The 16,135-nt window shown below is 23.1% G+C and overlaps 1 protein-coding gene across 1 annotated transcript; it reads right to left on the reverse strand.

The window, feature by feature from the left end:
* Positions 1-12,527: 12,527 nt before the first annotated feature.
* Positions 12,528-14,902, reverse strand: LOC145832103 (kelch-like protein 26). Its single transcript, XM_082939461.1, has 3 exons — positions 14,716-14,902; positions 13,132-14,192; positions 12,528-12,569 (listed from the first exon to the last, which is right to left on the reverse strand). Exons 1-3 carry the CDS (start codon positions 14,900-14,902, stop codon positions 12,528-12,530), a joined length of 1,290 nt encoding a protein of 429 aa, XP_082795587.1.
* Positions 14,903-16,135: the final 1,233 nt, after the last annotated feature.

Consider the following 16,135-nt stretch of genomic DNA (forward strand, 5'->3'; position numbering starts at 1 on the left):
CAAAAAGTTAAGTATCTACTTAATTATGTACATACTATACATAATGCAAATTACTACGCATAATGCAAATGTTAGTATCTAGCTTTAAAACTTCAGTTCTTGTTTTCGAATAAAATGAAAAATATTTCTTTGACATAAGTTAGTAATTTAAAAAAATGTTTTAATTATATGATGATTATAAAGTTTATTCAAAATTATTATTAAAAATTACTTTATCAAATGATAAAGTGTTTTACTCAACTTAAAAATAAGGAAAAACATTTTAAACAACAAGAATATTTACGAGAATGATTTAAAATATCATATTCTCGTTTAAAATTGAATAAGCTTTTTTTAGACAAATTTTAAATCGAACATAGTATTGATAAATGATGGTAAAACTTAAGTTTGTGAGTTAAAGTACTGATGTCATATACATATAAGTATTTTTTAAACTACTTGTCAATTTACATATGCAAAAAAGCTTGTTATTATTTTTATAATTTTTAAGTATTCAGAACTAAAGAAAAATTTAGTTTTAACAATTTTTTTAATCTACATTATTTATGAATTTTATTATTTATATCTATAAACTATGGTAGCTAGCTGTAAAAAGACTTAGTATAGTCAGTTTGTGTAGTACACAAGAATATTTAAACTAAACAAAATTGTATAAAAGTATTACTTGATTTTATTAAAACTATATAGTTTATATTTAATATTTCAATTAGTACAATTCTAACAACAATAAAAAAAGAAGCATTTTCATTCAAAGAAGCTGTTTGTTGTGAATTATGCTAGTAGATATTAAACTATGAGTTTCTCTCTAAGATTTGTATGATTAAGTAAGAAAAGGTTGAAAAACATGTTCAAATTTCCACTTTTTTTATTTTATCATTTTTAAAGCGTACTAAATAAATTGTGCTTTAAAAAAGATCCAATGAAGAACCACTCTCAGTAGTTTTTTCGGCTATAATGATTTCTGCTTGTCAAGCGGTAATCCCCTATTTTTGCTGCTTTTGCAGCTGTAACTCTTAGCTTTTTGCATATTTGCTACACAAACTCGTTTTATATTTATACTAAAAGTTGTTTTTTTTTCTCTTAAGTGTAAGGCATATTGTCATAACAATTACACTTATTGGGTAATGACAATTTTAATATAAACAACCTTGTTTTCTTGATTACTGTATAAGTATTGTTATATTTAAAGCTAAACAAACTTGTACAAATTTACTTCAAACATACAGGCCAACTAACAATTAAATATGTACATTACTTAAATTAGTTTTTATATAGTCTAAAAGACAGTATAAAAAAAGTAGGTTTAAGATTTCCTACTAAAAAACAGTAGTATAAGGGACATAAAATAATTTTATATAATAACTAAGTTACAACACAATAAACAACTGAAAAAGAAACAGCGGTTATCTTTTTTAGTGAACAATACTTATAAGTATATAATTCCTAAATATTTAAAATCAAAACTTTTGTTAACTTTGATATTAAACTAGTAATACATTATTTTAGACGCTTACTGGTGGGATTAAACATTTATGATAACTACTAGCCATTTTGAAAATATTTAATCACAATATCACTTCATAATTAATTGTAAAATTTTAGCTGTCGTTATCAAATGGATAAAATAAATTTCTCATATATTAGTAAAGAGTTTACTATTGAATTTTATTTAGTTAACTGATAATGAAAGAGTATATTCGAAAACTTTCTATGAGTTTACTTAAGCAATTGCAACAATAAAATAAAAACAAAAATTGTAAAAATAATTGTTAGAAAATAAGGTCAACTTACGAGAATGATTCAAAATATCGATTTCTCGTTTAAAATTAGTTGTTTTTAATGTAAGTAAATTTGCAAAAGTACCATAGTTTTAATAATCTAAAGTTAAACAAAAATTTGTAATTAAAAAAATGATGTCATAAAGGTTTTTTTTTTTTACTTGTGATTCAACACGTTCTTAAAAAACTGGTAAAAGTTAAAACTATTCTGAATACTGTTTAGTTTTATTAATATAAAGTAAAATTTATTAAATATTAAACTTTTCAAAAACTAGTTTCAGCATTTAATGTAACAAAATTATTGATAACTTAGGAAACTTTTTTTTAAGTTAAAAAGTTAAAAAACTATACTGAAAAGCTTATTAAAAAAAATAGTTATAGTTTATAAGTGCGTGTTAGACTTTTTCATTAATACATTAGTATAAGGTAACGCTTACAATTTTATAAATTATTTAAAAGTAACTTTAATATGTATAAAGTTTATACATTTTGTAAGCGTGAACTTAATGTTTTCATCGAGTTGTTTTTCATTTTCTTTCATTAAAATTGTTTATTTATTTACTTGAATATAAAAATAAAAATTAATATTTTAGTTTCGAAAAGTTCTTCACTTAGATTGCAAATAAAAGCATTAAGTGTGAAATAAATGCTAATTCGTATAGTAATAAAGTTCCAATCAGATTTAAATAAAAAGAATTAGATAATAAAAAGATACCCAATATACTATATATGGCTTTGTAACTTTACTAGCAATTTTAGTTGCAGTATTTTTATTAAATTGCTTAAACCGTTAAGGCATAAATTTTAACTTTCAGCACTTTAAAAATAGTTAGTTTAAGTCTTTAACGTAAATATCTTAAAAATTAAAATATTTAAAGTAAGCCTTTTAAATTAGTTTTAAGAAAATTGAATGTGCGAGAATGATACTAAATCTAAACAAAAAAGGATTTAAATTTTTTATTTTTTATAGTTTATTTTACTGCTTAATTTGCTTCTTTTCAACTATGTTTATCTAGAATTCGAAAAGTTCAACAAAGTTTTGGATACCAGTTAGTGACAAGTTAGCGAAATTACCCAATATACTGATTTGGTGTGCAAACGAAAATGCGCACCGATGTTGATGAAAAACTCCGTAAGGAAAAACTTTATATCTTCATTAACTTCATAAGAATTTTGACCCAAAAAGAACGCAACTAATTAGTGCACCGCAGTTTTCTGACTGATTTTCTATAAATAGTTTACAAAAATCATCACGCTTAAAGAAAATTTAAACAATTTTACAAGTTTGTTTTTTATGCTACAATAAATGTTAAGACTACTAATAGTTTTCTGTTCTTTATTTTTGTAAACATACAAGAAAAAGCGTGTCGACCTATGAGAAAAAACCTTTGTTTGTGATTTTTATTTTGAGTAAATACAATCAGATGAATTAAATTTTTAAAGTATACTTTACAAAGTTGTAATAAATTGTAATAACAGTTTTAAAGTTGATCTATTTTAATTTCTGTGTAACTTTATTTAAATTATACGCAATGAGGTGTTGTTATCACTGTTGTATAGTATGTTAAAGAAATGTATATATTTTTTCATAAATAAAACAGATACTTTCGTTTTATTGAGTATATTCATTTTAAAATATATAAAGTTTACTGTAAGTAGTAAAATCAATCTTTACTTAGTAAGTTTACATTTGTGCAAGTATAAGTAATTCAAATGAAATTTATACATTTTTAAACTTTTTTATTTTGTAATATATAACTACTTTCTTAATTAGTTACTTCGAACTTATTTTACTTTATGAACTTGTATATATTATATTACTTATATAAAGATCTTTTTATAACTGATTATAAAAGATTTAATTTATTGATTTTTTGAGAAAAGAATTTGCGCACCCCCTGACCAAAATACCACGCTACGCCACTGAATAATACCACAACTAACTCGTAAAATTAATTAATTAAGTTGTTTTATTTCAAAAAAATTAACGGTTGCACAATAATTTAGTTTATGACAATTAAAATTATAATAAAATCGTTAAAAGGGTAACAACTCAAAAGTAAGACGTAATTGATAAAAATTAAAAATCAACATTAACCCTTTTGCAAAATTTAAAAGATATTTTTATATATTGCTAAATCAAGTTTAAAATCTTACTATTTTTTTTTAATTTTAGATCACATTTTTCATAAATAAAAAAATTTATTTTTATTCATTAACCAATTTTATTTTTAAAACTATAAACAAATTATTTATTCTTTTAAAAAATTATAATATATTTTAATTAGTAAGCCTTTTTATTTTATTTTAGGAGTTTGAATTTTAATGTAACCGACATTTAAATGTTAAGAATGAAAATATTAAATTATAACAGGTATTTTTCTAAATTTTCTTTTATTTACTAGCCGCTTATTGAAGTTACTAAAAACACACACAAATCAAAACTACACAAAAGTACATATGAACAAACTGTATAGTAAATAAATTGATTGATATTGCTCTTGAAAATTTTAACAAGAAGTTTTTCTGTTACATCATTCTCGCTATAACATTATGTATCATAATTAAGGAAAAAAAAAGATTTATGAATGATACTTAGATTGTATTAAAATGTTATAATACTAATAATAAAGAAAATGATTATTTTCAACTAAAAAGTCTTTGAACATATGAAAACAGCCTCGTAAAAAAATAAGTTTGAAAAGGTTTTATATCAACCTTATTTGAAAGTAATCATCATTATATTAATACTTTTAATTATCTTAACTACTTGAACAAATCAAGTAAAAAATTATCGTTTTGTTTTGAAGTTTAAAACGGTAAAAATAATTCTTTTTAAACGTTTAAAAGCATTTCAGTTGGTCATTAAACCAATAAAAATTGAAATTATTAAGCAAAAAAGTTGAATATAAAACTTCTAAAGTTTTTTCTTATATATCTAACGAAGTAGATTGCTGAAAAACCTATTTTATAAAATTAGGTAAAACTTCGATAAAGCTTATGGTCTAGTTATTCTTTATCATTTATATCTACAATATATAATCTTTATTAGCTTTTTTTCTTCTTATTGTTATAAAAAGTGTTCAAAAAAAGTTATTTAAGCTAAATAAGTAGTTTTTTTTATTTACAATAAAAATAAAATTATTCAACAAAACCGTTTCACTGAATTTACTTCAAAAACTATTAGATTGTAGTTTTAGCTGTTTAAAAACAGTAAATAAAACATTTGAAAGAAAAGTGAAAATATATCTTATTTAAGTATAATAACTAATCGATTTTCCACATCGCTTGGTGAAAGAGATTAAAGTCAAAAATAAAAACATACAACATACATATTAAATGTAATAAAGATATAAACAATTGAAAATACTGATTAAAAACCAAAAATATTTTTGTATCATATATTAAACTCATTAGTTACTTCTGTAACTAAATCAAGTTTTTTTTAAAACTTCAAATAGTCATAAAGATTTCATTAATGGTAATAATTAAGTTAACTAGTAAACTTTTTCAATAAATTCTAAATTTTTAAGAATTTAAACTTCAGACTATATTTTATAATTTTTTTAATGAATAAAAGAACACTCAAATTTTTTCATTCCAATATATTTCATCAAATTCTCTTCAGTGAAACTGCAATTAAAACAATAAAATAAAACACAACAAGTATATATACAAAAAAAAATTATAAATTAATCAACTGATCAATTAAGTAAACGTAAATGTAATCAACAAAATGTAATCAACAAAAATTTAAAAATCAACACAAAATGGTCTTAACTAAATAAGGCTAGGGTGTAATCAAATTCTTTCTTTTTGCATAAATTTGTTTTGTTTAAATGTATTAAAATGGCTTTAAGTCTAATTAATTCCAATGTATTTGAACATTGTCGCATTACACTGAAATTAGATAATGCAAACTTTTTTCCACAACTTGGATTATTCACAAGGTGTTCTGCTATCGCAGATTTTTTTATTGCATTTTAAATTAATATGTACTTCATTATAAAACACTAAATATACAAAAATAATCTTTCAAATTTATTTCTAATCCATAAAACACAAAAGGGTTTTAAAATTCAAGTGTATATGAAAATACTTTATAAAGATAACAGCAAGTTAACCTTAACTACTTAATGATTAGTTTATAAAGAATTAATAGTTTAGTATATGTTGAACATATTTTTTCGAACGTGACTTTTGTTACAAGTTCCAAGGCATGACACTAATTTAATTAAAACCAAAAATGTTATGTGAATGATTTGGCTTTTCACATAATTTTATATTAATTTATACATGCGAATTTAAAATTTTAGTTCTAAACTATACATAACTGAAATAATACACTGTATGAATCTTTAATTAAGGTTTTTTTTTTCTTTAAGTATCTAAATAAAACATTTTTATTCAAACTCTTTTTGATGAAATACTTAATTGATGCAACAAAATTTAAATGACATATTTAAACTAAAACTAAAGTTTTATATTGTATCAAATTCGTTAGCAACTCAATTGAAACCATTTTTAAACGTTAAGTAACTGATGAATTATCTCGTTCTTGCAAAACTGTAAGAAAAAACTTTTGAAGATAGCCAAGGTTGAAAAACTATAATTAAACTGCCTTTTAAACAAATATTATTTTTAAATTGATTCATTTTTACCAACGATATAAAATGTTACATTTAAAAAAAAGGTAAATCTTTAGGTAACATATTTTTATCGTTTTTTCAATTTCTATATTTATTTAATTTTAAAACTTTCATTATAAAAACATAAAAAACCTAATGTTGTACTTAAAATTTTTTACAGACTTTAGGTGAAAACATTATTTATTGCCTTAAGTTTTTAAATCTAAGTTTTAACCATAATCAATGAGGTTCTAGTTTTAGTAAAACAACTTTATATCTCAAATTCATTAGTTTCAAGTAAATAATGACGTCACTTTCATATATCACAAATTCAAACTTTATTGTGGCATTTATATTAAACCGCATAAGAGTTAAGTTTTAAATGAGAAATTGGTCTTTTATATCTTTTCTGCAATAATAAAAGTTACTAATAATAAAGCTAATGTTACTTTTTACATATTCGTTTGCTCTTTTTCTGTAAACCTTTTTCTAATACATCATTAATAAAATAAGTTAGTTGCTATTTTTCAAAAATTTTTTACTTAATAATATCGTTTAAATTATTAAAGTTTTGTCAAACAACTGTTATAGTTATATTATTTATTTTTTTATAAATTATTAAATAATTTCTATGAGATTTAATTGTAGCAGTTCTGAAAAAACAAAATTATTTTCACAAGTTTTTATTAATATTTTTTATGTCATATAACAAACCTCGGCTTTAACACTTTACTTGAATCTATATTATTTTTTGAGATAAGCTAAACAAAATTAAAAATATAATAAATATTTTAACGTTTTACATTATAAAAGATATTACACATTACTAAACTTTATTATTCTAATAACCAGAATAGCTTACTTCAATTTTTGATATCTTAATTGTATTTTAATTAATTTAAATTATATATAACATAAAGTCTAGACAAAACTTTATAATATATGAGATTTTTTTATGAAATAAAACTTTATATCGTACTACAGAAAACGTTTGAATGATACTTTAAGCGATAAAGTTAGAATGATTTAAATTTATTTTAAATGCTATTTTTCGGAAATACAATTTGTTATCATAAGTTTTTGTATTATACATTAAGCGTTGGAATTAATTTGATTTAATATCTTAATAAATATTTTTTATAGTTTCAGTTACAAGTTTAGTTTTGTTTTTTTAAATTTTTGCATTGATTATCAATTCATTAAAACTTTTTAAGCACTTTAATAATCTTTTCAGCATTAAACTTAGTAACTGTCTAAAATTGCAATAATTGCAAACTAACTAAATTTTGTAGTTTTTTACATGTTCTTTACTTAATGATAAAAGATAAATACATACTTTCTAATATTTTTGCTTTAAAAATAAATGTAAATGCTATTTAATATTTTAACTGCACTACTGATTTAGGAACAGCGTTAATATTGAGATAATAATTATCTACAAATCAATCGAAGACTTAATAATATAAATGAATAACTTTTTATCAAAACTATATTGTAAAGAAAACTACTAATCACTTTTTTTTTAAATATACAGTCAGAACTTTTCAAACAATTATAGTTTGCGAGAATTATATTGAAGATCAGCTTCTCGCTTAAAATTTGATACTGAATGATTATTCTCAAATGTGCAAAAGTTGCTTTGTATATAAATAGTTTTCGAAAGGTTTAAATAGTGTTTATTTTATATGACGTAAATCAGCCTTTAAGCAATTCGTCATTAAAGTAATTAAAACAGTTTCGTGTTAAGAAATTTAAATAAACACAAATTAAATCTATGTATTTTATCAATTTTAATGTATATAATTTGTATTAACTAGTTTATTTTTCAAATCACATCATAGTAGAAACTTCACAAATTCTCTATATAATTAAACTAATTAAAATATAGAATACATATTTGTAAAGGAGAAAATACTCTGACTAGTAAAGCTTAGTAACGTAAATTTCTCTTAAAAATAGTTTTTAAGTTTATTGCACTTTTAGTAAATAGATATGTTAGTTTGTCTCTTAAAAGTTATTTGTTTAACGATAATCTAAACTACTTTATTTTATAATCGTTTACAAATAAAAACAACTCCATCTAATATATTTTTTATGAATAACAGCTATTAAGTTCTGCTTTAAAAATTAATTTCTAAAATTATTTTAATACTAGTCTACAAAATAAAAATTACAAAGTCCGCTCAAGGTGGGTTATGAAATGATAAATTGATGAATATGAATATGTTCTATACAAAAAAGAATTTTAAGTTTAAGTAATTGTTTTGTAATATTCAATGCAAAGCTTATGTTGAGACAATTTTTTTTATTTCTTGACATTTTTATATATTTAATACTTAAATTATGCTGTGAAAACAGTTAAACTTAAGATCCCAGTATACGTTTTTTTACTAAATGTTAGTTCTAGTTACTTATTTATTTAACATAGTAGTTGTCAAATAAAAGTAAATAATGTATGTAGTTGTATATCGGCTATTTATTTAAATTTAAATGTATGTATTTAAGTTTAGTTTGATTAAAGTTATCAACACTTTTTAGTATAAATAATAAGAAGTTGATAAAAAATTAAGTATCTTATAAATTAAACAAAAACTATTAAAAATTTGTAAAGTAGATTTTTTTACAATGTAACCAAACAATAAATAATGATTTTTTGTGTTGTCACTTAAAAATCTCACAAGTCTATTTTCAATGTTTCTAATAAGTTTTAAGCTCCTGTTTTAAAATATAATACTTCTCTAATTTGGTAAATTTTTTTTAGTAATCTAAATATTTTTTAATCGAGTTATTCAATATGAGTAAAATAATGTATAAAAAACCTAAAAAATAATTTATTTAATAAAAAATACGAAGTAATTCTTAAATTATAGTACATATACATATAGAACAGCTAAAAAAGTAATAAAGATTTGTTTAAAACAAGTTTAGTTGTTACAATTTCTAAATATTTATATTTTTGCGAGAACTATATAAAACATGATTTTTTAAAATACAAATAATTTTAGATAACACCATGTACTAATAAAAAAATCTCTGATTATATATATGCATTAAAAGCTATATATAAAAGCTTAATATTCATTCAATATTACTTTAAATATCCTCTAACCAGTTGCAACTTAGTTATACTTTTTTCAAGGTAAATAAGTTTAGTTGAAGTTTGAAAACTAAAAAGGTTATAAAAACTTTAAAATAAGCGTTTAAGTTTTTTTTTGTTCAATTAAAACTACGAAACAAAATGTTACACATTTTTTAGCTATTTTTCATTGTATTACGCCGTTATACTGCAAAGAAGCTCATCAGACACAAAATAAACTGTAATACAGATCGTAGAATCAAAATTAAAATATAAGGAAAATAAAATAAAATATGTCTAGCTAATAATATTTTGTTAATAAAAATTAAACATAGGTAAGTATTGATATTCATGTTGTATACTTTATGTAATATTAATACTAGTATTTAATAGAAGTGTAATTTTTATCTCCTTGTCAACAATTGTTAACTCTGTGTCATCTGCTTTTTTAACCATAAAAACAATACTATTAGCATTTGAAAGTTATAAACTGAAATACCTTAATTTATTAATGCTTTATTGGTAAACAAATAATAGCTGTTTAGTCCATTAACAAATATAAATGAGCTCAAATGTTTTTTTGTACATAGAAGAAAGTGTTCGGCAACTAATGTTTAATTTAACATTTTAACTGTTAATTTGAAATACTTTGTTTCTTACTTTACTTTTAAAGCGTTTTTAAGGTTATAATAAGATATTTATTTTACAAAATAGGTTACTGGATTTTTTTATGGTTTACAAACTTGCCTTTTTGTATATATCAAAATTATCTGGACATAAATTTAGTATTTTTTATAAAACCTGAGTAAATATAAAAATATAGTTATAATTTAAATTATACAACCACATACGCTAAATAGGCTTAAAATAAGTTTAACTTACATTTTTTATTTAAGCAACGGAACATAAAACAAATTATAAATTAAAGTTAAAGAATACGCATAATGTTATGGCGAATGAATATGCACATTTTCAATGTGTATGATGTATAAATAAAAAGTCTTTGAAACGCGAGTTATATCTTTTATATCATTCTCATTTTGTTTTCATGTTTTCATTTCAAACATTTCATAATGTTTTTATTAAGTAATTAAAACTTGTCTCCTTATTTTTTACAGAAGTTCTACGGAATCCAAGAAAACATACTAAACATCAATAATAGTTGGATACTTGTAATGAATATTAATACTACTACAAACTGCTACAGCATGACAGCCTATAAAGGGAAAATAGTGTAGCAGATAGCTTATAAAGCCTTACCCGTAATTTGTTTGCATAATCATAAACTTTACTTTTACAAAAGTTTCCGGATGGTTATGGTAGAAATAAATTGAAAAAGAAGCAAACTAGTTAATAAACATTAATGGAATACTTTTATTTCAGTTTATCTTTTAACTTTAGCAACAATGCTAAGTTATAAACTAATTAAAAGCTACATTTTTTTTTAATCAATTTTGTTGTGTGAACAATAGATGTCCGATTTACTAAGTACAAGTCGCAAAAAATTTACTCGAGCATGACACTTTAAGTTTAAGATCTGTAGAACTTTTTTATTTTTGGATTTCAAGAAACGCTGCATGAAGTTAATTGATACTTTTAACTTGCGTAGGTTATTTTAATCGTTATATATTATATTTTTGACTAAAATTCTTCAGCTTATACCCATGATTTAAAATACCGAAACTTAAAAGACCAGAAATACTTTGAAGCATTTCAATCAGGACTGAGTGATGTTTTTCTTAAATATCTATCACATAAATTTCAATACTATTCTTTATAAACTGCTAGTTAAACTTATTTTATTGTTAATGGTGTTCATTGTCTTTTTTTAAAGGCTAACTGCTGGTAATTTATTGACTATGTAAAAACACCCCTTATTGATTTGAGTTGATGTTCATTTTACTATGTTTATTTTTACTAATGATAATTTTTTGTAAAAAGTAGTTTAGTTTTATCTCAAATGATAGTGTGACCGCCTACTTTGTGAATGCTGTGCTATGTTCTGCTTGATTGAAACTAAACTGTTTAATGCCACATGTTCTGAACTTAAGCGTTTAAAGGCTTTTTCAAAAACTAAGAAAATAAAAATATTTCTAATAATGTTATATAATACCGAGTTTATTACATTAAAACCTTGTGATTTTGTTTCTGATTGAAGTCCGAAGCTGTATAAGTTTACTTTCGACAGTTTTTAATATTTTTTTTTAAATACTGTTCATTATATGTTGAAATAGATTTTTATTTTTACTTTACTTTTAAAAACTTAGTTGTGTTTTTAGTGCAATTAGAAAAAGAATTCAAGTTTGCATAATTTAAAAACATAATAAGAAACCTCACTCTTTTTTTTTCTCAGACTAGAGCGAACGTATTAGATAAATATTCAAAAGGTTTTTTATATTTAATGATTTTAAGCATATTGTAATTTGAATAATGTTTACGTTTTAAATTTTATATAAAAAAGATCTTAGACTTTTAGTCCAAGTAACTATTTTTTTAAAAGATACTAGAAATTAATAATGAAACGGTTTAGATTTGTAGTATTTATAAACTAACGGACAAAATGTAGCTCCAGTACGTAAATATTTAACCCCGCTTGTTTAGATCTCAAAAACAGTAAACCGCAACTATGCCTACCCTATAAGTCCTAATAAGAAGGAAATGGTTTAATACTGTCTTAAATGCTTTTGTCGATGGTCAAGTTGAAAGTTTAATACTTATTATTGATGACAGAAAATATTTTTTTTATTTAATTGATGATCGGCAAAATAAATATTTGTTAAATTATGAACATCTTGTAAATAACTGTTTTTAAAGTTGTAACGATATCAACAAGTTCGTTTGAGTATATATTTTTTATGGTAATTTAAATAAATCATCGGATTTATGATACAAACCAGTATTTAACAGTTTGGCTTTTAATACTGGTTAAAACTGATCAAACGAGCATAGACTATAATCTCACAATAAGCTGAACTTGTTTTAGACATTGAGCTGTAAATAATTTGGCTGCGTCAGTTTTTCGGACTTAACCCACAAGCGGTTGTTTCAGGGAGTATCAGGGGCTCCGCGTGGTATGGCACACTGGAACTGTTGTTCCATCAAGTCAAAAAAATATAAAATAAGTTATTTGTTTATTTCAGATTTTCGTTTATTAATGATAAATTTGTTTTATTTTTCAAGTTTAACAACCAACTTGTGTTAGAAATTGCTATCTTAAACAATTAGGTTTTGTTATATATATATTTTACTTCTTATTTAGTGGTTCTAAAAATATATTAGGTCATAACTAGCCACTAAGTTTAAAAACGTTTTAATTATTATTTATATATACTTTTATTTAACATAAGTATTGCTTTTATTTTCTTACTTATAAAAATAAAACGACTATGTATTTTTTGTCAATGTATGTATTGTTTATAAAATCGACGAAAATTTATTGTACTTTTTTAAAAACTTAATTCTAATTGCTTCCACAAAAAATCTAAAATTTAAAGGTACAGAGTCAAAGTTATTAAATTTTTGGTAGCCTTATACAGGAAAAATCATAAAAGTGTTTCTTCACTTCACAACAAATTTTGATCCATTTTTCTTTTTGTACGTCATATTTGTATACAAAACCTGAATCATCATTGTATTTAAATGCAAAAACCTTTTCACCCACTGCAATAGCAGTATAAGCGCCAACAGGAATTGGGTTTTTGACAGCTACAAACTTATTTGCAACCTCGTCTAGAACTTCACACCTATGAAAACCATTACCTCCTATTGCAAATAATTTGTTGTTAACATCAACTAAACTGTGTCCTGCTTTTCTGGATAACATGCTTGGCATTCGTGTCCAAAAGTTTCCAAAGCCATTGAAAGACTCTGTAGTTTTATGACATATGTAATCTACTTCCCTACCACCAGAGATAACAATATTTCCTTTGAAAGTTGTGCAAGCAGCAAAACATCTTACCTGGTTCAGTTCAGAAATTTCTTTCCATTTACAGCTAATTGTGTCAAATTGAAAACAAGTATTAAATTTATTTGTTACATTTCCCAATCTCATCATACCTCCAAGAATATATATTTTATGCATGAATGCACACGCACTAAAACCAATACGTCCATCAAACATTTCAGTAACTTTGCTCCATGTGTTAGTGAGAGGAGAATATTTGTCTACGGACATTATCCATTCACGAATAGAATCATTGCCGCCCAAAAAATAAACTTCACCTTTTAAAAATATTGCTTTTGCAAAACTACGACCATTTCCTGTGCAACAAATTCTTCTTGCAGTTTTTAAACTACTGACATCTAAGTGTCTAATACTTTCATCTAACTTACTTGAAATGCTTTCTCTACCTCCAAGAGTAAATACTACAAAATCATCCTGCTTATAGTATCTACTTGGTTGATTCAGTCTACCTTGCTCATTTTTGTTTGTTAACGCTTCATACAGTATTTCAATACATTCTTTAATTGTAGAAAATGAAGAGTGTTGTTTTAGAAGATACCATAAAGCAGAATAAGATAGCAAATGAAGCCGTACTGTTAAAAACAATTGTTTTGCAAATTTGCTGCGTTCTTCAATATTGTGGTTCAACCATCTATCAGCAGCAAAGTAGACTTCAACTTCAGATGTTATTACCAATTCTGAACTTTTAAGTATTTTTGAAACTTCGGTTATGTCTAACTCTAAAAAACCTTTAGTGTCAACGATCACTGTAAAACAACGCTCTATGTAGCTCAAGGTTCTCTTATAACAGCTAAACTGGTTAAAAGTTTTTGTTAGTTGTTGACAAGTTAGAAAATTTTGATAGTTTAAGCTTTTTTCAAAAAGTTTGCATAACTTGGTCTCCACATTTTCCTTAAGAAATAGTTTATTCAATGACATAACGCAACATAGTTCAACTTCGTTTAGCTTCATATCAGCTGAAAATATAAATTAGTTAAAACACTTGTTGCTTTCACTATACTATTATAAAGTTTTAGGAATTGGAAACAATTATTTGCAACTTATATCAAAATAATACGAAATAAGCTAAATGATATTATTGCTGAAAAGCGAGTAAACGGTATGTAAGTTTGAAAATATGAAACCAGATGTTATAAATAACTAGGTAGAACTTGTATTCAAAACTCTTTCTAGTTTGTTCAAGTAGTTCAGAATTTATATAAGTTTAAATAAATCAAGTATTTACTTTGAAATTAGTTTTAGTTATTTAAATTATTAGCATATACATACCTTCCTCAGCAAAAGTCATATATTTTGATAAATTTTTCCCTTCAGATTCTTTTGAAATATTTTTAATACATTTATTAACAAAGCTAGCATCCATGGAAATATTATAAATTGCCCTGCAAATTAGTTTATTTGAATGAGGGTGTTGGAGTTCCATTTTTCTTTTCTTCTTGTGAACTTCTCCTAACATGGCTTTGCTTTTTCGCTTTTTTAAGATAAGCTGAAAAGTTACTAAACATAAAATTTTAGAATAATTTAAATCTAATTTATAAAACTTAATATTCAAATATTATATAGAGATTATTAGAAATTGATTAAAGTATTAAGATCGATTAAATTAAATGATTAAAGTTAATACAATTATTCAAAATTTTAAAATGAGCAAAAAAATATTAAGCATGACATTCTACGTTAAACAAGTAAATTTTAATTAAGTATTTGTAACTTTTAATTACGGATATCTGGCAACTCTGCCCTCATATACTATTTAAATCAGTTTAATAGGTATTTTATTTAGTTATACAAAAACTCTATAACAGATGAATTAAGGTTGTACATATATTAAGTTAGAAAAAGTTTAAAGTACAAGATGTTTCAAAGACAGAAGCGTGTTTAGAACTTTTAAGTTAACTATTTTCGTGTGATAATGGTTAATTTTTTAAACAAGCTTTCAATAAAATACTTTTAAAGTTTATTTAAGTTTCTATGCAAACAGTATAAAATAAGAAATAATAAAAGAAACATGTGTTTTTTTTTCAACAGTACAAAAAAGTTTTGAACTTGTTAAATATAATATACTAAGTTATTTACAGTTTTAGTAATAATAAATATTAAATAATTTTAGTCCTTTATCTATTTTAGTACTTTCTTATATTTTTATAAGCTTTTCTTAGATTTCATAAGTAGTGCTTATCTGAGCTTATTTAAAAAAATTAATAGTCGTAAAGAAACATTAAACTTATTTAGTTTAAATAAGTAAGGGTAAACTATTTGATAAAAATATGTTGTAGTACAAAACAAATCGTAAGTTGATTTGTAGTATAGAACAATTTCTACTATAAAGATTGAAGTAATGTATATTTAATTTAGTACGCAGCTATTACCAATAGACATTAACTTTTGGTTAAATCTTTGACACAAAATACAAATTTAAAAACTTGAAACAAAACCAAATAATCATAAAACAAAACATCTAAAATTCTAGAATTTGTTACATAGTTAGGATAAATCTTTGGTTTTCAAAAGTTTCAATACAAAAAAATTTCCAATTTTCAAACAAGAATAAGATAAAAAAACCTTTAGGTTAGTAAACTAAAACGTTTCAAAGTTATTTCAAAAACAAAACTATAAAACTTAAAACATTTAAAAAAAAATAAATCTACACGTTATATCTAAAATACCACTTGCATTACTAAAGTAACAT

The sequence above is a fragment of the Thalia democratica genome, chromosome 3 (assembly GCF_965202585.1).
Source record: "Thalia democratica chromosome 3, ktThaDemo2.hap1.1, whole genome shotgun sequence".
Lineage (NCBI taxonomy): Eukaryota > Metazoa > Chordata > Thaliacea > Salpida > Salpidae > Thalia > Thalia democratica.

Excerpts from the sequence above, each read along its gene's own strand:
- LOC145832103 (XM_082939461.1), bottom strand. The coding sequence starts at position 14,902 with ATGTTAGGAGAAGTTCACAAGAAGAAAAGAAAAATGGAACTCCAACAC. Across the intron at positions 14,193-14,715 it reads TATGACTTTTGCTGAGGAAG|TGATCGTTGACACTAAAGGT; the intron begins GTATGTATATGC and ends GTTGTTTTACAG. Across the intron at positions 12,570-13,131 it reads CTATTGCAGTGGGTGAAAAG|TTCCAGTGTGCCATACCACG; the intron begins GTTTTTGCATTT and ends ATGGAACAACAG.